Source organism: Amphibalanus amphitrite, unplaced genomic scaffold (genome assembly GCF_019059575.1).
Source record: "Amphibalanus amphitrite isolate SeventyFive unplaced genomic scaffold, NRLGWU_Aamphi_draft 000104F_arrow, whole genome shotgun sequence".
Lineage (NCBI taxonomy): Eukaryota > Metazoa > Arthropoda > Thecostraca > Balanomorpha > Balanidae > Amphibalanus > Amphibalanus amphitrite.
In genome coordinates this window covers 170,836-193,679 of record NW_024881599.1, presented here as the reverse complement: position 1 = coordinate 193,679, position 22,844 = coordinate 170,836, and the positions used below count along the sequence as shown (strand labels likewise).

General features: G+C 50.0%; 1 protein-coding gene across 1 annotated transcript; it reads right to left on the bottom strand.

Annotated features, from left to right (window-relative positions):
• Window positions 1-278: 278 nt before the first annotated feature.
• LOC122380695 (apoptosis-resistant E3 ubiquitin protein ligase 1-like) lies at window positions 279-22,729 on the bottom strand. Its single transcript, XM_043364081.1, has 14 exons — window positions 22,677-22,729; window positions 9,959-10,095; window positions 9,542-9,698; window positions 8,758-8,963; window positions 8,228-8,442; window positions 7,535-7,760; window positions 7,086-7,255; window positions 6,448-6,616; window positions 4,008-4,858; window positions 3,560-3,694; window positions 2,965-3,153; window positions 2,347-2,473; window positions 1,947-2,082; window positions 279-1,616 (listed from the first exon to the last, which is right to left on the bottom strand). The coding sequence occupies exons 2-14, from the start codon at window positions 10,092-10,094 to the stop codon at window positions 1,514-1,516; spliced, it is 2,820 nt and encodes a 939-aa protein (XP_043220016.1). The 5' UTR covers window position 10,095; window positions 22,677-22,729; the 3' UTR covers window positions 279-1,513.
• Window positions 22,730-22,844: the final 115 nt, after the last annotated feature.

Below are 22,844 nucleotides of genomic sequence, written 5' to 3'. Positions count from 1 at the left end.
CGCCCCAGCCGGCGCCATCTCAGTTCAGCGCGTCTATCACAGTATTACCGCGGCGGCAGCCCTGAAGAGGCGAACGGCGCAAACACACACACGCAGCCGTCGTCCTCACCAACCTATCAGCTACTGAGGCGCGCATGCGCGAACAGAAAGAACAGCGCTGACTTAAACCAGGACAATCGTACGACCAAGAAACAGTTTTCCACCAGACATGATTTACAGGAGCGTGAAGAGCATGTCCCTCCTTTTTCGATATCGAAAGGCCCAAGTCAACGGAATGATATGGTGTCTCGATATATTGCACAAGGTACATACAAGTCGAGTCCGTACATATTTTATGCATAGTAAAGGTCATACTACATAGCAGCAGGCGGACTCGGTAGAAAGTAACCCAACAAAGACGAATTGCAGCGAGAGGCCTTACTATACTGCTGAGTTCCACTTCCCATACACACGATACTGTCCTCTGGCTATGTGACGACACGCCACACGCTGCTATTTAATTCATTTCCACTCATACAAGCAGCGCATTCTATGTAACCACCAGATTATGGCAGACCTCCAACATCCTGGAAGCACTCCAACACCAGCGGGCAATACAGCGGCACAAACGGCAGAGCAATGCGATCACAGCGAATACATGCTTCGAAATAGCATCTGTAATCCCAATACACGGCCTGGGCTTCAAGCCTCTCAGCTTCAATTTCGGCTAGCACGCATTTCACCACGTGTCGGCTGTCCTACAAGGGAAGAATCACGTCGACCCCACCGCCGTGATATAAGGAACCATGACACTGCATTGCTAGGATATGAATACCATCACTTTCATTGCACGCCTTTCGAAAGCACTACAAATAAAAAACAACCGGTTTACGCCTTGGTCCCGGCAGTTTTGAATGGAGGTAAAGCAACTGCGACTAGAACCCAGCAAGGAATACAGTAATGTTAAGTACCTCATTCACAACCATCGCCGGTGACTACATGCCCGGTGACTATCACATCACATAAATACTGTCCTGTTCGTATTTTCGTCCGTGTTTGGGCACCCACGCAATCATATCAGCTGCCAGTTCCAACACACCAGTAATAAACTTAAATCGACGCTGATATATAAGATAAATATTCTTCATTTCAGTTCCGCTCGGCTGAAACCGTTCAGTCTCAGCTTTGTGCTGAATGGCGTGCCATACAACAATCAGATCACATACTCATCCTGAGCAGAGACATTGCCACCACCCAGCGCTAAACGTGCGAGACTGAACGTCTTCTTCGCACCCGATACACCAATATCATTCACCTCTGATGAAGATTCAGCCACGGTTCACTTCTTTGAGAATACTGTGATTCAGCGTATCATCGTCCGTTCACCGTGCGTCCCTTCGTGGGTTCTTCTTTGTGTTCTATTTTCTTCAGAGTTTTTCGGCCGCAGCCACGACCCAGAGACCGAGCGTCTACAGACACAATGGGCGTCCCCAACGGTCGCTCTCCGGTAGCAACCCCGTCCGGCGGCGGCGACTCACAACAGTCCGAAGCCGACGTTACCCTCTCGGATGGCCAGCAGCAGGGCCCGCTCGAACTCCTGGTAGCTCACGTGGTCCGGCAGACACAGCTGGTTGAAACTGACGGAGAAACGCAAGTTTCAGTGCATAAGAGGGCACAACGTCAGTTTACTTGCAACGAAGGAACTGATATATTTAGACACATGTCAGTACAATAAGGCAACACTTCAAAAACGTTCTCCAGATTGCTAAGACCACTACTATGACATCACTTTATGAGTACTCCATAGCTAAGATGGTCTCTATTCTCCATACATTCAATTACTACGACAGCGAACGGCATAAGCAACTACCGACAATTTGTTTGTCGCTTGCCTGCACCGCCCTAAATCTCCCTCCCGTAGTGATTGACCCCAGTTACCCATCCGTCCCCGCCCCATCTCCACTCACCAGGTATGCGCCACGGGCAGCGCGCCGAACTCTGGGTAGCTGGAGATCTGAAACTTGGGCATCAGCTCAGCGAATCCGCCGGCCGGCAGTCGCGCGCAGCCGGTGGTGAACTGCAGCAGCCGGGAGCCCTCCTCCGCTGCAGGCCAGGCACACGGGTCAAATAACGGGCATACGAGGGCCAGGTCGGACAGGAAAGACAACGTCAGGTAGAGTAAAAAAGGGCCAGATAGGTTACACATAACGGTAAAGTAGTTTATATGGGACGGGAGCTCAATGGTGCGGGTCCTCAGTATTGAGGAGCAGATAGACTAACGTCCAAGAGAATAACCGCGTTGACACCATGGTACACAGCGCCGTCCCTGGCACCACTATCGACCCTAATGACCGCGAGGGCACTCACCGGAGAAGTTTTCCAGCGCCGTCCAGAACCAGCCGAGCACCTTCTCGAAGGCGGCGTTGTGGTCGGTGACGGTGTGGTGGCGGCGCAGCTCGGCAACGCTGAACTCGCTGCTCCCGCACATCAGTAACTGGGGACGGAGATATAGAGAGCGTCACAGCACACCGTCAGAGCACACTGTCACAGCACACCGTCAGAGCACACTGTCACAGCACACCGTCAGAGCACACTGTCACAGCACACCGTCAGAGCACACTGTCACAGCACACCGTCAGCATACACGGCGCAGCTCGGCCACGCTGAACTCGCTGCTCCCGCACATCAACAGCTGGGGACGGGACGGACAGAATACACAGCAGCTGGGGACGGACAGAGACAGGTCAGGATACACTGCGCACATCAGGATAGGTCTTATAAGACGAAAGCTTGGACTTATGGCGGTATTGAAACTTGACATAACTTGTCAGTTAAATTTTGACATGCAAGGACCAATGAGCTGTGAGAAATGTGCGCAGTGGGGATACGATACCTCCACAAACGATTGAACCTCACATTGAACATCAAATATCTCAATCGTACTCACAACACCCCACTGCCCTGCCACCCGATCCTAGCACCCACCTCCAATTCGTTCTCGTCAAAGATGCCGAGCAGGTTGTCGGGCACCAGGTCGTTGAGGCCGCGCAGGAAGGCGTCCACCTCCGGCTTGCAGCGGTTGGCCAGCCGGTACTGGGCCAGACACTGCAGGTACTCGAGCCGGTTCTCGGCGGTGACCGGAGTGCGCGCGCCGCCACTGCGCAGCTCCACGGTCTGAAACGGACGACCCGGGGCAGCTGGGGTCAGACGTGGAGCCACTAAAAGGATAAACAAATAAAACAAACAATATCTGTCACTTCAAAAAACATTGTTGACTGCATTTACGATGCACACGCATCGTTGATGCTCGCCATTCGCGGTCTCATTCGCTTCTGTTTATGCACAAAATCAATAAAAAAGAGCATAAATAGGTTTATATCTCACAGAACTGTCGTGCAAAGGCAAAAATACTATATTGAGTCAGAGTTTATGCTGGGTCAGAGGTTGAGCGACCCAAATAGTAGTTTTTGCCTGGAATAACTACAACATTTCTACCCAACCGCGCACTATTGTAGCATAAAAATAAAGCAGATTAACACACCCTCCGTAGCACAGTAACCGTCCCCGCCCGAGCCCTCACCTGCAGCAGCTGGCCGCGCTCCCCGAACTCCTCGTCAGTGAATGTGAGCTCCAGTTCAGCCAGCTCGTCGGCCGGACACGTCTCGATCAGCGTCACCTTGGTCCGGTACAACTCCGGGTCGTCCTGCTCGAAATGCTGCCGACGGACGAGGGGTGAGAGAGGTGAGGTGAGCGAGGAGCGAGGGAGCAGGGGTAAGGGGGAGGGAGGGGGGGGGGAATCCGGTGAACATTACAATGCCTTACGGTCGGAGCTGCAGGAAGTAGCATAAGAAGTTATGGCCGAAACTGATGGATTAGATCGTATTTGAATTTTGAAGGGCATTGAAGCGCTAGCAAAAAATAATACCAACTGGGTAATGAAAGTCATAATATTCGACACTATAAGGAAGAACACTACATGATGGCAGATTACACTAAGTCCGTTTTCCAGCCCGTTTTCCGTCCCTTACCTTGTAGGAGACGCGCAGGCCGATCAGCTGCGCCAGGAACGAGCGGGTGAAACTGGCGCGCACCAGCTGCCGCGACGCGCCGCCCTGCGCCGACTCCAGCAGGCACTTGCCCGCCACCCGGCCGGCGAACTCAAAGTGGCGCAGTCTGACGTGCTGCGGCCGGCGGGCGGCGGGTCGCGGGTGTACCAGCGCCTGGCTGCCGTTCCCCGAGTCGGCCAGCGGCGCGAACAGGCCGCCGCGCCGCTCGAACAGCGCCTCACAGACCAGCTCGAACCACTCGCGGCGCACACCGCCGTAGTCGAGCGCCTCCTCCGAGTCGAAGCGCACCTCGAACGGCCGCGTCCAGTCGCCGGTCGAGGCGCCGCGCAGCGCGTCCAGCGAGCTCTCCAGCAGCGCGGCGCGTCGCACGTGCAGCGCCAGCGGGCGGCGCGAGCGACCGGCCGCCGTCAGCTCCAGCTCGCGGTAAAAGAACCGCCGGCGGTCCGAGAACGTCTCACTACCACCGACATTCCTGAGCAGGAACAGGGTGAAGGTGGCGGCCAGCTGGTCGCGCTGTGAGAGCGTCAGCTCCACCACGGGCTGACAGCCGTCCGAGACCGTCACCGAGGGCAGGCAGGCGGTGTTCCGCTCGTTTGTGGGCGTCAGTCGGGTGCTCGGACACAGTCGGAACGTGTACAGCTTGCGCGGGATGAAGAAGAACACCGTCTCGCGGATGGTGAGCTGCTTCGGCGACACGTAGCACCAGACGTCCTTGGGCTTGTTGAGCGGCACGCCATCGACGGACGTCAGCCGCGCGGAGAACGACACGCTGCGCGTCGAGACGTTCTTCTTGACCGAGGTCATGTGGTAGGCTGCGCGCGAGAGGACAGGCGAGAGCGCGGGTCAATGGAGGCGAAATACAGGGTGTCTCAAAACTTCGTTTTCACATTTCCCATGCTAATAAAGCATATAAGAACCGGCCAAAAGTATAAGGTTTTAGTGTCTGTGTGTACACTAGACAAATATGCATGCTTTGACAACTGATTAAGAAGGTTGGAAACCAACCCCTTTGCTGTATCTCCAAAAATATTTGCCCATACCGATTTTTGTTGCTCCGTCAGCTGCCGGAGGCTGATAAAAGAGGAGGCAGCTTTCAAGCTCTTGCAGGGGAATCCCCTGCAGTTTCTGCGTCGGATTTAGCTTTGACGAGCTCCCCGGCAACATCCGCTCCTCCCTGAAAGCCGACAGCTTGCATCGACACCATCCGTGAGTATTTTGTAGGTCTTCTCTGGCGCTAACTCTTTCATGAATGACTGGCGCCGACCTCCCAAGCACCATTTTCCTTTTCAAAACGACCCCAGTCCTGAACAAACGGGAAGTGCCAGGAGTAAATTTTTCGCATCATATGGTAGCAGAATGTGTCGGACGTCTGTTTCTCAGACACATTGTGCAAATTTTGCAAATTCCAAGCGCTCGTCATTCCCCATGCCAAGACCTTCGCTCGGTTGCGGAGTGTTTTCCTCGGGAGAGGTTCTGCTTTGTAAACGGCCCAAACCTGTCCATCGTGTGGTTTTATCGGGATTTTGTGTTTAAAAGAAAATTATTCGCTGCAGATCTGCCTCTTGAAACTTCGTTAGATAAAATTTTACAATAACTGACACTTTTGGAGGGTCAGGTGTCCTTGGCATTGACGATTTTTGTGTTATTGTCCCCAAAAATTAGCGTTATAGATATTATAAACAATTTTAAATTATAATTTGTCTTTATTTTATGATGACCTGCACTTTTTGAATATGGGTAACCTCTGTCTGTGAGCTTCTTGCCAGTTTTCAATAGTTATGACCGCATTTTCAGCTGCTTTCCGGAACACGAGTCTGCTGTCGTGCGAGGGTCGTTCAAAAAGCCGTTAGTCTCGCATGGTTTCGTCCTTCAAAAATTTTAGCCACCGTTTTTATGAGATGATCATCATGTTGCACTCATCCTCGCCGACACTTAGCCATGTGTCATTTCCGACTTAACCATTCCCATTACTCCTGAAACAGAGAGTTTCACAACATACCCGACTTTGCAACCTACATTTTCGTGCCTGACCCATGGTCAGAGCTCATGAAGGGTCAAATGCACTTGAAAACAATGAGACTGCTTGGGGAAGGTTGTCACCAATGCCCATGCAAAATTTCGACTGTTAATTTCTTGTTGATTCAGAATTATTGACAAAAAAGCATGGCTGGTACCTGTCAACGAACTTTTGAGACACCCTGTACACTGCACGAGATATATTGGATAAGACAAAGGCTCACTGAAAAATATGCTATATGTGACGTGGTTGCATCACGCCTTTTCCCGTTCTTCCATCACATTTATATCCAGCCACCATCGTGCACCAGAAATCACCATACATACAACCCCAACAACCACTACTGAGCACCACATCTCACCACCACTGAGCACCAAGACTCACCGCTGAGCACCACCACATGGAAGCAGCCGCCGCGCACGGGCCGTCCGTCCCAGGCCACGGTGCCTTTGAAGCAGCCCTGCCGCGAGAGGACCAGTCGCAGACCGACGCGTCGACCGCCCAGCTCCGGCTCCAGGTGCTCGTAGGCCACCACCGGGAGGCCCGTGTCCAGCTGGGGAGAGATCAGGCAGTTACGGGAAGGCTGACGACTCCAAAACCTACAGCGATGAGCGACAGCCCCGTGTCCAGCTGGGGGGACAAAAAATTAACGTGGTTAAAGAACTAAGGAAAACCAACGGCCCTGTAGCAGGCTGCTCATAATCCAAATCGCAAAAATAAGCATGCTAGTCTGCCTGAACCCTTGCGTTGATGCTTTCAAGTACCAACCAAGTCTTCACATACCTTCAGTTCAATAATCAATTGTGCCCTGTCTAAATAGTTCCATTCCGTCGTTCCCCGGCGTCCCGTCCTGTCTCGCTCCACTCCACCCTAGCCACTCGTCACGTCCGCATCCCTATCACTCTAACCCTCTCTACCCACCTCCTCGACCGACACGGTGAGCAGCGGCCGCGACAGCTGCTGCCAGTGTGCACCACCCACCCCACCTTACACCCCTACCCTTACCCAATATCCATCCCTACCTCCTCGACAGACACGGTGAGCAGCGGTCGGAGCTGCTCCCAGTCGTCGGGCTCGCAGGGATTGTTGAAGGCGTCCCGCAGCTCCACCGACATACTGTGCGGCTGTCCCTGCGTCATGACGGCAGTGCTGCTGTGACTCAGCAGCAGCGACCGGTCCGCGTCCGGACGCTCTGGGGGGGGGGGGGGGGGGGGGGGTGAGTTTGGTTTTAGGGGTCAATGACGTCCCACAGACGAAAGGTAGCTTCAAAACGAGGATCGGCGTAATATTTGTGAGTTTACTAAGCAATGAGTTTTTAACTTCAAGGGGTTTGGAGAAATAAGCCTTGCCGCACAATCGTTATGGCAGTCACGCAATAAAAGAAAAAGACCTCACAATTTACCAATGATAAGTTGTTGATATACCTAAGTAACGATGAAATACTCCTTCTCCCTTCCTCCGCGCCTCTCACCTGCCAGAAAGTGTCTCCGGTACGGACTACCGGCCACGTGTCGTCCGGCCAGCATCACAGAGATCCAGTAGGTACCGGCGGCGCGGGCGGGGAACGAACACCGCACCTCGTCGGCAGCGCGCCACTCCAGCGCACAGGCCACCGGCGCGCCGCGCACGTGAACCTGGACACGCAGCGCGGCCGGGTCCGAGCGGAGGTCGTACGGCCGGCCGTCCACCCGCTCTACCTGAGGAGGGGGGGGGGGTAGCGGGAGAGGAGGGGTCAGTGCTCAGTGGGAAGGAGTCAAGGGAGGGAGGGAAGTTGGACGTGGTGAGAGGGGGTCATGAGAACAGGGTGCAGGGTGGGGAAGGGTGCGAGGGGAAAGGAGAGGTGCGAACACTGGAAAGGCAGCGGAAAAAATACATGTGTCGTGGTCATTATGGAGAGTCGATGTTCCTACAAGATAAAAATTGGAGGTCACTTATGTTTCAACGAGGAGTGCTGATGAATGCTTTTGGAGCTTACGTGAGCACCGAACAACTCCCTCAACGTATCAACCCCAGCCGTTGATACGTTGGGTGAATGATCGCGACAAGACCTAGATGTAGAAATGATCCTATAGAAGTAAGGTCTTGATGTGTTGAGTCAACAGTCTTTCAACAGTCTTTCCTGACTCCCCTCTCCCTCTCTAGCCCTCCCTCCCCCCCGACTGACCTTGATCTCCAGGGAGACGACGCCGCCGACCCTGCGCCGGTCCTCCCAGAGGAGCCGCACGTGGCAGCGCAGTGTGAGCTGCAGCAGAGCGGTCAGTGTGTGCCGCAGCGGCTCGGTGATGGCGCGGCCGTCGGCGCCGTCCCGCCACCAGCGGTACACGAGGTCAGAGAGGAGAATGGTCGACAGGGCTACCAGGCCGCTCAGCAGATTACGCCCTGTACGCACAAACCGTTACACAGAGATTGACAGCGCCACCAGGTTGCTTAAAAGGTTACACCCAGCTGCAAGCACAGACATAAACAATCATCGAAGGCTACGGAAGAAGGCATGTACAGCGCATGGTGGAGGAACTGAGTAGACGAAGGAAGGAAAATAGTAGTAGAGTTTCAATCACAGCTAGGATGTCAATGTCCAATGATAAACCAAGACACAGGCGAGGATAGGTAATGAAATCATTCAACTACGAACTAACACGGACGCTGGACGAGCGTTTATGAGTTACGTTACGACAGTCTACTTTACTAACGTACACCAGGCGAGTGGCCGTGGTTCGGTGGGGGTGACGACATGCCGCGAGGTCCGCATCTCCTCCAGCAGTTGCTGTTTAAGTTCGGCCATCTCGGCCTGTCCGGAGGGCAGCCGGGCAGCGGCCTCCGCCAGGCCCGCCAGGAGCTGGTCGGCCACCTCCGCCCGGGAGGACAGCTGGTCGAGCGAGGTCACTCCGTGGGACCGCAGCCTGGGGAGCGGGACCGGTCGGCGGTGTGGTGACTCGGCTGTCAGGGTGCGGGACGGTGGGGACCGGGTACTGTGCAGTTTATATACAGCTGTCAACAGTGTTTCGAGCGTTAGGTACTGGAACATTTTCATTTAGTCCAAACAGGTAAGAAGTTCACGTAGACATAGAAAACCATTTGGGTCGCACATCAACATTAGATGAGTGTCCAAAGTTATCAAGCCTGAATTGTTCAAACCAACGACGTCTCTCGGACGACGAAGATTCTACGTCGTCCGGCCAATCCCGCTCAAGGTCAGCGGGGGCTCGGCTGCGGTTATGGAACGCGGTGATTGGCCGGTCGACGTAAAATTTTCGTCGTCCGAGAGACAGCGAACGCGGGGTAAAATCACAGAGCAGAGAGCGGAGACCAGTGAATACGATATAGGTAATGCTGGATAACTGATACCTAACAAACTGCAGAGCCAATTTTTCAGCCTGAGCATTCCATAAAAAGTTAGAGGCAACTGGGGCATGTTGGGGCACCTCACACACATGCTAACAGTTCGCCTGTTGGATCACATCTCGACAGGGCGTCTCACCAGTCGGCCTGGTCGTCCTGGCGCTCGCGCACCAGCCAGAAGTTCAGCACCAGCTGGTCAAACAGCTGGCGCGAGGCCTCCAGCAGCGGGCCGCGGTGCTCGCTCGGGATGGCCTTCAGCCGCCGCTCGTCGGCGAAATCCAGCAGACCACCCACTCCTGGCACAAAAGGGAGAAAGGCTAGCGTCACAGAACTACACAACCCAACGAAATGGTATACTTATATGGCAAAATAAATAATTTATTGCAGACTGCGGGTGTTACAAATGTAGACTTGTTCCTTCATATATCCACACGAGTTGTGAAAAAAACTGGTTCGAAGTTTGCTAATAGCAACAAATGACAGCACATTGGCACAATATGAGATTCTATGAGCACCTGGTCCATCCTTTCATTCCAAGATGTCCCTAGTCCCTTACCATGCTGCCTCAGCAGCTCCTCGTATCTCCCAAGGCCGTGCTCTGAGAGCCATTTGGACTCATCCCAGCTCCATCGTGGCTTTTTATTCCACCAAGTGACTATGCTAATGATAATTATTACCAGCCATGCCTTCATTCTGAAGCAGACAATGGCAAAGGTGTCACAAATTAACACAACTGTGGTCCTTGGGGCACAGTACATACATCAGTCCTCGTGGCTTCATGAATAAGGTGGGTACATGGCCCAAAGGCGGTGAGTTATCTGTTTGTTGGGGTTTATGGACATGGGGGTGGGGATCTTATTCATTAGTAGTCAGGGGCATAACCCAGCCAACAATTTGGTTTGGCTTAACCCTATTCCTGGCGGGCTCCGCCGGGACAAGAAACTGGCGGGGGGGGGGCCGATTCGCCCCCCCCCCTTCAGATCTCAAAAACTACACATCGCAGCGACAAACGGCGAACGGCGTTTGATAGGTCGTTTAAAGATCTACAACTTTTACATAAAACATTTTCAGGTCAGGTCAATATTGAGGTCACCAGAGGTCATCAACGATAAAATGTTTTGGAATTAGTTACCTATATAACTTTTAAACTAAGAAACATAGAGACATAAAACCAATACATTTTTTGTTGCTCTCGCCGAGGCGATGCGAAATAAGTATGTGATGACCTTCACAGGTCAATTTGAAATTTGACCTGAGGTCAAGGTCAGGTCATTCATCAATGAGGTTGTGGGGTATGGTCATGCTGCATACCAAACGACGCGCCTTGACCAGGCGAGCAGTTTGGTACCACTTACAAGTCTTTAGCACCATCATGTCGTGATTTATTTACAGAAAAACGATTTATGACGTCACATGACCTCAGATGAGCTTTGCCGGTGCCCCTGTCAATTAGCGGCACCAGGATCATCACCGATGAGATAATCTTCCATAATACTGAAAGAATTGGATGGTTTTGACTCGTTTACACGAAGCAGGAGGCGTTTCAATATTTTCCCATAGGCTTGCAATGTAAAGGTCACGAGTCTGGCCTGACCTCAGGTCACAGATATGAAAATTCTGAGATATACAAATTGCACATACTGGTACCCTAACTAAAGCCTGAAGAGAAGAAATTGATCGGTCAAAAACTCTAGCTCTGGCGTGATTGCAAACTTTTCTGAGGTAGGGTCACCAAACCGCCTCTGGTGACCTGACCTGAGGTCAGATCAACTCAAAATTTTCAGAAATGTTGCGTAAAAGCCTTTTAGTAAAAGTCAGAAAGTTTGAGCTTCCTAGCTCAAAGCGTTTGGGAGAAATAACCAAAAAACCTCAGGGGGGGGGGCTTCTGAGGCCCCCCCCCCCCCCCCCGCCAGGAATAGGGTTAAGTCTGTATTGTCCCTGAACTCTGAGATGCCAGATTTGGGCTGGTGTAAATGGAACACTGTCGGAACATGGGTTTAAGTGAGTCAATATGGCTCTAGTCCAGTTAGCCGGTCTTTGCCATAGCACTCCAGAGTTGGAAGACCTTGCCCATACTTTGGCCAGAGTTGTCCTGACGATGGCACAATGCATCAGCAAATTTTAGGAACTCTTCAGCCCGACTGAAAATCACCTCGCGTTCTGAGTCTCTCAGACAACAAAGATTCCATGTCGTCTGACCAATCCCGTTCAAGGTCAGCAGGGGCTTGGCTGTAGTTATGGAAAAGGATTGGTCAGACGACATAGAACCTTCGTCGTCTGAGACTCCGAGTGTCGTGCGTCAGTCTGAAGTCACAGTCGAGTAAGCAGTCGTCCATGGTGATAATGCATCTAAATGCAATACAAGTTCGCCAGCATGACATCACCACTGTTCAGTAGGGTGTGTCGCTAGTCACAGATCACGGTGCTCCTATGATTTTCCTTTGCTCCAAGACAACCGAAGACGAGCTGTACAAGTAAAACTTTCGAGAAATTAAAACCCATCCTGCCGCGTCATGTCAAAGTTTCGAGCAAAATCAGTTTCTGGCGTTGAAGTCTCCTGATACGGCCTGTTTATTCTTTTATTTTCGTGATATAAATATCTTTGGTGAGTGGTATTCTATGCAAGGGAGTAACCTAGGAACCACATGAAAGGGTTTTCGTTGAATATTTTGTACTTTTTTGGAGCATAAATTTCCCAAATTGACATGGTTTTAGGCGCATGCATTTGGAAATAGGAAGATAACACCACAAAATAGACATATTGAGCTTTGACACAGGTGTAATGTTGAGGCAATGTGGTGGCAGATCCGATAGGAGTCCTAAGGATAAGGCACATGCTTGCTTACACTTTTAAACATGATTCCCCCTCCAACACCACCACCCCTAAAAACTTTGGTATTAGGTATTAGGCTTAGGCATTTATTGTTTCCAACCGACCTGCCCGATTAACAACGTCCGTCAAGTGACTATAATCGGCCGCCATTCCCGTTCATAAACGTTAGCTGCCGGTCATCATCCATCGCCAGTCCGTGGATCCGGCTTTGCAAATTATAAGAATGTGCCTCCCCCACCCCCACCTCCCCCCCACACACACATTACGCTTAGATCCGCTTCTCAGGTAACGTGTTGGACGGTGGATACTCGTCACACGATGCATGGCGATTAAACTCTTAGTTCGTACTTGTGCTTTATATCCGAATGTGGGAGGTGTACCGTGATTTAATTACTATATTTGTTGTCCCAGGCCCATATAATCATCCGACGATTGGTGCATTTATTCACCCTCACGCACATAACATATTTCAGGGACAGCATTTGCGAGCCAAATATTTGTAGCATCACTAGCCCAATGCAACAGTAGTCGCCAATCGCCAACTTCTTTCAAACGTTGGAACATTTAGTCGACGTGTGAGGCGGTTTCAGATACCGCCGCGTCTGCTGCTGGCCCGACGACTGACCCAGCTACCCCCGCCCCCTTACGTTTACGGACCGCTCCTATGCCGCCGTGTAGACGGAATAGACGCCGAGCCGCTGATCGTCTTGGGAGGTGGCTCGGTGAGTGGTGAAGCGCCGCTTTCTAACATTTTCAAAAAAGTTACAGCGAAGTCCACACTCTCACCTGGTATTCTCACCTGGTAGGGTTCACCAAGCCTGACAGCCCTAAGGATAGTCAAGGCAAGGGAACCCAGGATCAAAGGATGCGCCAGTTGAGATAAGAATTCGCGAGTATAGAGGGGTTACATAGCAACTGGAGTTATAGCATCCTCATAAATAGCTCATACGAAAAAATACATGTGAATCAAGAATATTTGACACGAAGTTGCTCATCATCAACTACTCCGCAGGCTGGTACAGTTCGTCACGAATCGCATCGGCCAAGGCCCTCTTAAAGCTAGTTAAGTCAGGTGCGGTCACAACGTTTTCTGGGAGGCCGTTCCAGATGTGTATACATCGGATGGAGAAAGAGCGACGACGAACATCTAGTGTAACATGTGGCACTCGTATCTTGTAACAATGGCCTCGAGTGCAGCCGTGTAATGGACGAGAGAAAAACGTCTCAGGTTTTATATGACTTTTACCATTAAATATTTTCCAATATTGGATTAACCCGCGCCCCGTAGGGCTACCGGCGGACCCTACCACCCGTAGGGGGGGGGGGGGGCCGTATCGGCCCCCCCCCCTAAGATCTCGGAAAGTTACCATCCGATTTTCAAAATTCAAACGGCGTTCGATAGCCCCACCCGGGAACTACCTTGTGACCAAATTTCATTGACCTAGGTCAAACCGATGACGTCACAGGTCAGGTCAAAGGTCAGATTTTCACCGTTCACAGGCAATTCAAGAAATGTGCTGTGAAAGCGAGTAAATTGGTAATTTATTGAAAACCATCGATGGTACATTGTTCGTCAAACACATACTTTGCTATCTGAGGTCACTGATACCAGGTCAGGTCACAGCGAGGTCAGGTCACCGGGGGTCACAATATGAATGTGTCGTGTGATACATGTTTTATGGTCCATTTTACATGACAAATGCGATTATGTGGGTTAGGCAGCCTTTGGGGCCAGCCTAGGTCACGTTTTTGTGAAGGTCAGGTCAAGGTCAGGTCAAATTAGGTCAAATTTCAAAGTTGATATTTTTGCATAAAATGGGTATCGATTCGATGCAGCTCGTCACGGGGAGTCTAACGGTGGTCTTCGTTTTGCTCTACGAGTTCTAGAATTGCCAAAAATTGAGTTTGAAAATTTGACGTCATCATTTTTGAACAGTTTTTTCGCTATAACTTGGCCAAAAAACGAGGTATCGATCTGAAATTTGGTATGTAGATAGAAGACGGTAGGCACTATCACATATATTCCGGTTTTTTCGAAACTCAAAAAACTTTTTGGATTTTTGGCGAATATATCCAAAAAAATGCATTTTTGATTTTTGGGGGTCAAAACTCAAAAATTTCAAAAATTCGAGATAGAAGTTTTGTAGCCCTGTCAATTCTACACCTTTTATGTCTTGATCATTTTTCTGTATCTTCAAATCTGTAGTCCTGACAGGTCTTCTCGCGAAGGTCTTTTTTCGGTCGAAAATGACAGAACATGACGTCACTCTGACGTCATTTGTGGCCAACCTATCATAGCCTCTGGAAAAATTTTTGGTAACAATGTGTAAAATTGATGCCCGGAGGGGTCCTGAAAGTTTGGTGGCGATATCTCCAGCCGTTTAGGAGATATCGACCGAAAAGGACAGGGGGGGGCCGTTTCGGCCCCCCCCCTACGGGGCGCGGGTTAAGTCTGCGCGCAGAAGCCTTCCTGCGACTGAATACATATCAAGTTTTCGCAGACGCTCCTCATAATTCAGATTCTGCAAATCATCTATATGTCTAGACCACATCCTTAGCACACGTTCCAGTTTAACCATATCGCCCTTGTAGCCAGTGTTCCACACGCATGAAGCATACTCTATCAGTGGTCTTATGTGAGTTTTAAAGAGGAACAACATGAAATCAGATGAGCGGCAGACAGTTGACTTGAGAAAACTGTAACATAAACCAGACGCTTTGTGTGCAACAGATCCGATGTGTTCGTGAAATCTAAGCCTTGTGTCCACCAGGACACCAAGGTCACCGTGTGAGTCACAGACAGGAAGGGGACTACCCTCGAGGGAGTATGAAGGTGGCACCAGGTCCTTAAAGCCTTTCGAGAAACGTAGGACCGCACATTTCTCTCTGTTAATCTTGAGACCCCATGATACAGACGTATTGACCAACAAGTCTATATCATTCTGAACAGATGGAATCACAGTCGGGCAATGTCCGCGAGGATACTTCACACCGGAATAAATCTTGAGGTCATCTGCAAATATCTTGTACTTTGATATCAATTTGGAGCCAATGTGATTTATATAGACCAAAAAAAGTAGCGGTCCCAAGACCGAACCCTGAGGCACACCACTGTGGACAGGTCTGGGGCCACTGAGATGTCCGCTAACAGACACTCTCATCTCCCTGTCAGATAGGAATGATGCTATCCATGTTAAGAGCTGACTGGTAATGCCAACAGACTGGAGCTTCGTTAACAGGACTTTGTGGCAAACAATATCAAAAGCCTTACTGTAATCGAACAACACTAAGTCCACAACATATCCAGAATCCATGAGGTCCGCGATCTCGTCGTAAGCCAAAAGAAGTTGCTCTGCAGTGGATCTCCCTTGGCGAAACCCAAACTGATGATCAGAAAGAAGATCATTGTCCTCTAGATAGAGCCGCAAGTGGCTAGTAATGATGCGTTCCAGGGTTTTGCAGCAAACAGGGGTAAGGCTCACTGGTCTATAATTAAGTGGCTCGAAACGATGCCCCTTTTTAAAAATAGGGATAATGGTTGAGCTCTTCCAAGCCACAGGAACTGTCCCTTCCTCGAGTGACTTGGAGAAAATCACAAAGAGCGGATAGGCCAAGGATTCACTACACCTCCTGAGTACCATAGGGTGGATACCATCGGGACCCATAGCAGCATTGACATCGAGGGATAAAAGCTCGGACTTCACCACGTCAATAGACAGATGTAACATATCAATGTGACCTTCATAGAACTGATGTGGCTCTTGAAGAGATGGGACATTCTGACAAAAAACAGCTGCAAATGATGAAGCCAAGCATTCACTCATGGCTGCGAGGTCAGAACAAAGTTTTCCATTTGAAAGCTTCAGGGGACCCACGGAGGACGGAACAGACTTTTTTGAGCGCATATATGAGTGTAACAGCTTGGGATTCTCTTTAAACCTATCAATGAGACTGTGTTCATAGTCTGCCTGAGATTTTGCCTCGAAACTATGCACACTTTTGTTAACAGCAGCAAAAGCAGAATATGCTTCAAGGGCTACAACCGATTTACGACCACAACGTAATCTGGCTCTTTTATAACCCTCCCATGCCTCCTGTCTACGACGCAACAGTCCTCTCGGGGGCCTGGTTCTCCATGGTGGCTTATCCTTGCGAGCAGTCTTCAGGGGAATACACTGAGTAACCAGGGAGGTCAGGGTCTCAGTGAACTTGTCAACAGCAGTGGATACACTAAGATAATCAAATTCGAAGTCCCAGTCAATCATAGCTATTAGGTCGTTTAGCCTGTCATAATTGCCTTTGTGCCAATCATACCTTGGGGCTCCTGGGGACGAATCAGAAACAAAGTCACCTTGAAACACGAATTCAAACAAAACCGGGCAATGATCACAAGAAGGCAGTGGAGGGAGGACCGTAACATTTCCGATTTGGTCGTCATTGGAGGTTAGCAGAAGATCGAGGGTATTTCCTGAACTCGGAAACGTTGGCTCGACTACCCATTGGGTCAGTCCCAGAGCGATAAAGACATTCAAAAACATAGATTCTAATGGTGGAACCATAAGGGATGGGAGCTCTTTGTTAGACTTCCAATGAATGTTAGGGAGATTAAAATCTCCAACAACAATTACTTCCTTTCCACAAACTAACTCTTCCAATGCATGGGCTAAAGCCTCGTTCTCATAGTCTGAATATGATGGAGGTCTATACACTACTAGGATGTAGACATCCTGCTTTGCTAAACGAAAGAAAAGAACATTACTCATTGGGGAAACCACACAGTCCACTAGAATATCCTCATGAACAAAGGCACAAACGCCATGCTTGTGCACTCTACCCTGAACATCATTCCTTAGCAGTGGCGGATCCTGGGGGGGGTCCACGGGGTCATGACCCCCCCCAAAAGGTCTGAGAGGGTCATTTGACCCCCCCCAAAAGCCGAAGACCTAAATGCGCTATAGACGCCGTCTTGCATGCTCAAAATCACATGTCAAACACTTCTGAGCTAATACCTTTGTTTTTCTGGATCGTGTTGCGTGAAAAGGCGTATTGAAGGCCAGAATCTTACTCATTTTTGTCTCAACCGTGCGAGCACCAGGGGATGATCCAGGAAAACTCCAAGGGGATGGTCATGAATTTAATTCGTGGTGCCCCTACCTATACGCAAAATTAAAAACTCAACGGATTTCGGCCACTTAATTTTGGTGATGTCCTATTTCCATTTTTTTATTTTGTTTGTTTTATTTTTAGTGCCCCTGGGCCCTGGCAGGTCAAAATCACGTCGGAGGCGAAAGAAATTCACGGGAATCCCAAAAATCACGTCAGGACATTCAGGGCACTCTGACCAGCCTGACAGCTAGGGCCCTTCTTACTTCCTGGGGCCTCCAGTGAATAACCGCTAGTGTCTGTGTCGGCCCCTCTGACTCCTCAGTAGGTAGGAGGCCCTCTGTAGAGGAGACCCTCTGTGGAAAGGAGACCGCCTGAATGCAGAAGGCCCTCTGAAGAGAGGAGACCCGCTGTAGATAGAAGGCCCTCTGAAGAAAGGAGGCTCTCTGTAGAGAAGAGGCCCTCTGAAGAGAGGAAGCCCTTTGCAGAGATGAGGTCCTCTGGCTCTTTGAAGAGAGGAGGTCCTCTGTAAAGGAGGCCCTCTGAAAGGGAGAGACCCTCAGTAGAGAGGAAGCCCTCTGTAGAGAGGAAGCCTTCTGTAGTTAAGAGGCCCTGTGAAAAGAGGAGGCCCGCAGTAGAGATCGGTGGTCCTCTGTAGAGAGGAGACCCCCTCTGTGTTTTGACAAATGTTTTTGCAAATTTTTCGCGGCGCTTCGCGCCGCCGATTCATGTACATACGTACAGGTCAATATGAAATCGTGACTGTAATTACATAAACCAACCGTGTCAAATTGAATCAGAATTCATATGTGTACTGTGAAGAAACTCCGGCTTGTACTGCCATGCTAAAAGGGTGGTAAAATTTGTGTTTTGGAGCGGAGCTGTGTTTTGACACATTCTTTTGCAAATGTTCTCGGCGCTTCGCGCCGCCGATTTATACACCAATCAATAAGAGAGATCGTGACTGTAATAACACCAACCGTGTCAAATTGAATCGGAATTCATATGTGCACTGTGAAGGAACTCCGGCTTGTACTAGCATGCTAAAAGGGTTGTAATATTTGTGTTTTAGAGCTGTGTTTTGACAACTTTTTTCAAATTTTTGCGGCGCTTCGCGCCGCCGATTCATACACAGGTCAATAAGAGAGATCGTGACTGTATGCTACTAATGCATTGGGCATTAGACTAATGCATAAGTGAGGTAACTATATCTACTACTTCTGGGTTTTTAAGTCGGTCGATCCGCCCCCCCCCCCCCCCCCAGTAAAAAAATCCGTGGCGACGCTCCTCTATAGGTGGGTTTCACTAACTAAAACTACTGAGCCGAGTGACTTACGATAAAACTTCAACTCAGAAACGACGAAGATCAAATGTCATTGGATCTCGACATACTCGCTCCCTACCCCCCCCCCCCCCCCCGGTCGTCAGAATTCATTCATCAGACCTGGCATGTCGGCCGACTGGTGACCCCCCCCAAAACGTTCCCCTAGATCCGCCCTTGTTCCTTAGCAGGTTGAAGTGAGGAATAGCTATAGCTGAACTGAGGATGGATGCTGTCAAGTGGGATTCGGTTATGCACAGCACTTTAAGATCATTAACATGAACAAAGTTACCCAAGGAATTCATTTTGGAATACAGCCCTTTCATATTGACTAAACAGCATTTCATGACAAAGTGATATGTCTTGTTTGTAGAGCATGCTAGTTTGACTCTGAACCATCAGATCGATCGACCTCATCTCTGGGGGTCACAGAGTTGGAAGCAGGAGGATTTGATCCTCCTCCAGTCTCAGGCTGTGTTTGATTGGAGTCGACTGAAGGAGCTGCGGCAGAAGCAGCCCCCACCACCGCTGCCGGAACAGCCCCCGCCGCCGCTGCAGGAGCAGCCCCCACAGCAGCCCCCTCACCACTCAGGCTCTGGTCTTGGGCTGAACCACGAGCTGAACCAGGTTGAATCTGGCCGCCTCGTGCCCCCGCCGATGACTGGGCAAGGGTCTCTCTCCTCTGTTTCAGTTCCATTCTTTGAATGTATGTGAGATCTTTTCGGATAAATATGTGGTCGTAACGGGAGCCCTTGAGCTGCTTTGCCCTGTCTAGAACCAATTTCCTGTTTTCAGTGTCCATAACCTTGGCACGCCAGAGGCCAGGATTGTTGGGGATTCTTATCACCTCACTAAGAGTGACCCTCGTTCCGAGCACACAAGATGTGATATCACCAAATTCTGACACAACTCCGGATGGGGTAGTAGCAGTCAGACCCCGAATGACCAAAGAATACCGTCGCTTCTCCCGTTCCTGGATCTCTCTGACTTCCTGTCTCACTAGAGCTCTATACTCAGTGTCAGTTCCCTTTGGGGAAGTCTGGGCTGGGGTGGACTGGTTAACAGGAGTTGGATTCTGAGCCTGATCTGTTGCGCTGGGAACTACTGCAGTACCCACTGAACCGGAACCCTGGCTGCTGCAATTTGCCTGCCCCTGAGTCAAGAAAGTACCAATCTTTTGCCCCAGACTAGCTACCTCAGAGCAAAGCCCTTTCACTGTTTGAAAAAGTTGCATAATCAGTTGATTTTGTCCATCATCATCAGTGTTGGGCTGACGCTGCCTTGACCTCGTCCAAGTTCCTGATCCGGGCTTAAGACGGCAACCAGTGCACAGGTAAAGTAGTGCATCACTGTCTTCACTCTCCACAATAACATGGATAGCATTTTGGGAAAGCCCCATGCACATTTCTGATGGGTGGAACCAATTTGAGCATCTGTCACAACCAATCCCCTCATCACCCACCACAAGGCTACACATTCCGCACTTGGTATCGTCGGGGACTGCCCTCTGTTGTGCTGAAGAGGCCGCACCTTGAGCGGCCTGGACACCAATGGAGTCAGATGGATCATTATTTGCAGGTGCCCCCTTCCCACGTCCCCTTCCTTTCTGTCGAGATACCATACCACCAATGCACAATAAGCAGCCAACACAAACTTATCAATATACGTGCAAGAAAGTCACACAAACTCCTAAAGGCAAAAGCACTCCAAAACAGTTCCACACGAAACAGCAATCCACAGGCGCAGGCAAGGCGCAGGCAATCCGGGTTCGTAAAGCCAACGGTAGGAGATGGATGGGCGAGGGCATGCACAAGACAAAGGAGGCTGCGGCAGTGGTTACTATCAGCCCAGGTGAGCAAGCGTTGGTACAGCAGCAGCAGACGTGCAGCAGGCCGAGGCAACCATGCAACTCGCTTCCTTATATTCCGTACTTCTGAGACCGTGCGGCTTCTGCCCTAGCGTCTAGCGGTGACACCTGAACGGCCGAAATGCAAACCTGTGCGGGGATTGCGAGCAGAACAGCACCATAGCAAGATGAACCCAGTAAGAAGTTACGCTGTGCTATTAACAGTAGGAGCTTTTGTGCGTAGGTTCTTCGCCAGAGTCCGGACTGCACCTCCCGGCAAGACAGGAAGTTTCTAACACTTTAAACAGTTTCTGTAGCAACACCGTGTGTGTAGCTTCCTTGATCAGTAGCGACCGACAGGTAGGTACGGCAATTGAATTCAGAGTCGGTAGCCTTATATTTAGCATGCCGTAGCTCGTCAACTGTCTTAACTTTCGCTCTGTATGCGGAACCGCATCGGGCAATCGTGAACGACCACCAAAAGCAGCGTCGTCGTCCACGGCGTCGGAAACGTTCTGCGCAGCCTGTAGGTGTAGATGATGCAACAGTGAGTCCCTGTGTGAGTGAGAACAGTGAGTCCCTGTGAGTCTTCGTGAGTTCTGGCCCACAGAACTCACAGGTGTGCGCTTCCAGCGTTACTGACAGCGTAGCTTTCTTTTGCACGGCCCAGAAGAGCGCGATATGAGCTGACAAGTGTGTGGTTCGCTTTGACTGAGTGAGCTGTCGGACTTGCTGGAAAAGAGCACCTGACTGATCATCGAGTCATTTCCAAACACACAGATCACAGCGAATCTGAAAATGAAGACAACCGAAACGAGCCGCGGATGATGGGCTCATTCATGCGGTAGCAGAGGAGCGGGCCGTGAATGAAGGGGCCGTAAAGGTCGTGATGGGGTTAGCTGAGTCGGTTGCCACTGAGAAGCAGAGGCACGGCTGTATATCAGCTGTAGCCGCCTAACAGGTATGGACGAAAAGTATCAACGTGCTGAGAGCTGTCAGTCGGTCACCAGTACATTCTGAAGCAATCGCTTAACTCGCAAATGCTGTCCCTGAAATATGTCGTATGCGTGAGGCGTTTATTGAATAAATAATCCAATTATCCGAAACATCAGATGATCGCATGGGTGTGGGACGATTTTGACTGGCTGAAAATACATTGGTTAAATCAGGGCACACTCACCCATAATCTGATGCAAAGCACAAGGACTAGTTTAAGCGCCATGCACCGCGTGACGAGTACCGTCCAACACGTTACCTCAGAAGCGGATCTAACCGTGATGTGTGTGTGTGTGTGGGGGCCGGGGGGGCACATTCCAGTAATTTGCAAAGCCGGATCCACGGACTGGCGATGGATGATGACCGGCAGCTAACGTTTATGAACGGGAATGGCGGTCAATGGTAGTCACTTGACGGACGTTGTTAGTCGGGCAGGTCGGTTGGAAACAATACCTTCCTAAGCCTGCATGTTTTTGGCGGTGGTGGTGTTGGGGGGGGGGGGAATCATGTTTAAAAGTTTTAGCAAGCATGTGCCTTAACCTTAAGACTTCTATTGGATCCGCCACCACATTGCCTCAACATTACAGGTGTTAAAGCTCAATATGTCTCTTTTGTGGTGTTAGCTTCCTACTACCAGATGCATGCGTTTAGAACCATGTTGATTTTGGACATTTTCTCACCAAAAGTGTTCCAAATATTCGCCACAAACCCCCTAGGGTGGTTCATAGAATGCTCCTTTAGGCACCAAACTGGTCAGCGAAGGCATTTATATCAGGAAAATGGAATACAAATCGGGTTGTATGTGGAGACTTCAACGCCAGAAACTGATTTTCATCGAAACTTTGACATGATGCGGCAGTATGGGTTTTTATTTCTAGGATCTTTTTCTTATACAGCTGGCCTTCTACCGTGCAGGAGCAAAAGAAAATCATAGGAGCACCATGATTTGAAATAAAAAGTTTAATTACGACACACCCTACTGTTCAGTGTTCTAATATTAAAGTCTAAGGCACCAGGGTGCAATTAATCAGGAATAATTCACTTGCTAATATTAGACAATGTTCGATTTTCTCGAGTTCAGTTTTTGCCTTTTTCTCTGTCTAAAACGCCTAATAAATAATAAACTTTACTCGGAGACAAACCACTTATACTTTTAAGAAAAAAACGACACCCACTTATACTTTCAAACCTCCGCTTCCGAGACACCCCCTCCAAAACAAACCACAACAAACAAACCAATGGCAACAAATGAGGATGCGAATAAGTGTTTCCAAAACTTTTATGATTACGTCATGTTATATCAAGAGTTTGACGGGAGCAGCGACACAAACATTTCTTAAACA

Bases quoted from the DNA above. Each gene is read 5' to 3' on its own strand.
- LOC122380695 (XM_043364081.1), bottom strand. From the start codon at position 10,094: ATGAAGGCATGGCTGGTAATAATTATCATTAGCATAGTCACTTGGTGG. The intron at 8,964-9,541 runs GTGAGACGCCCT...CCCGCTCCCCAG, and splicing joins CAGGACGACCAGGCCGACTG to GCTGCGGTCCCACGGAGTGA. The intron at 6,617-7,085 runs GTAGGGATGGAT...ATCTCTCCCCAG, and splicing joins TCACCGTGTCTGTCGAGGAG to CTGGACACGGGCCTCCCGGT.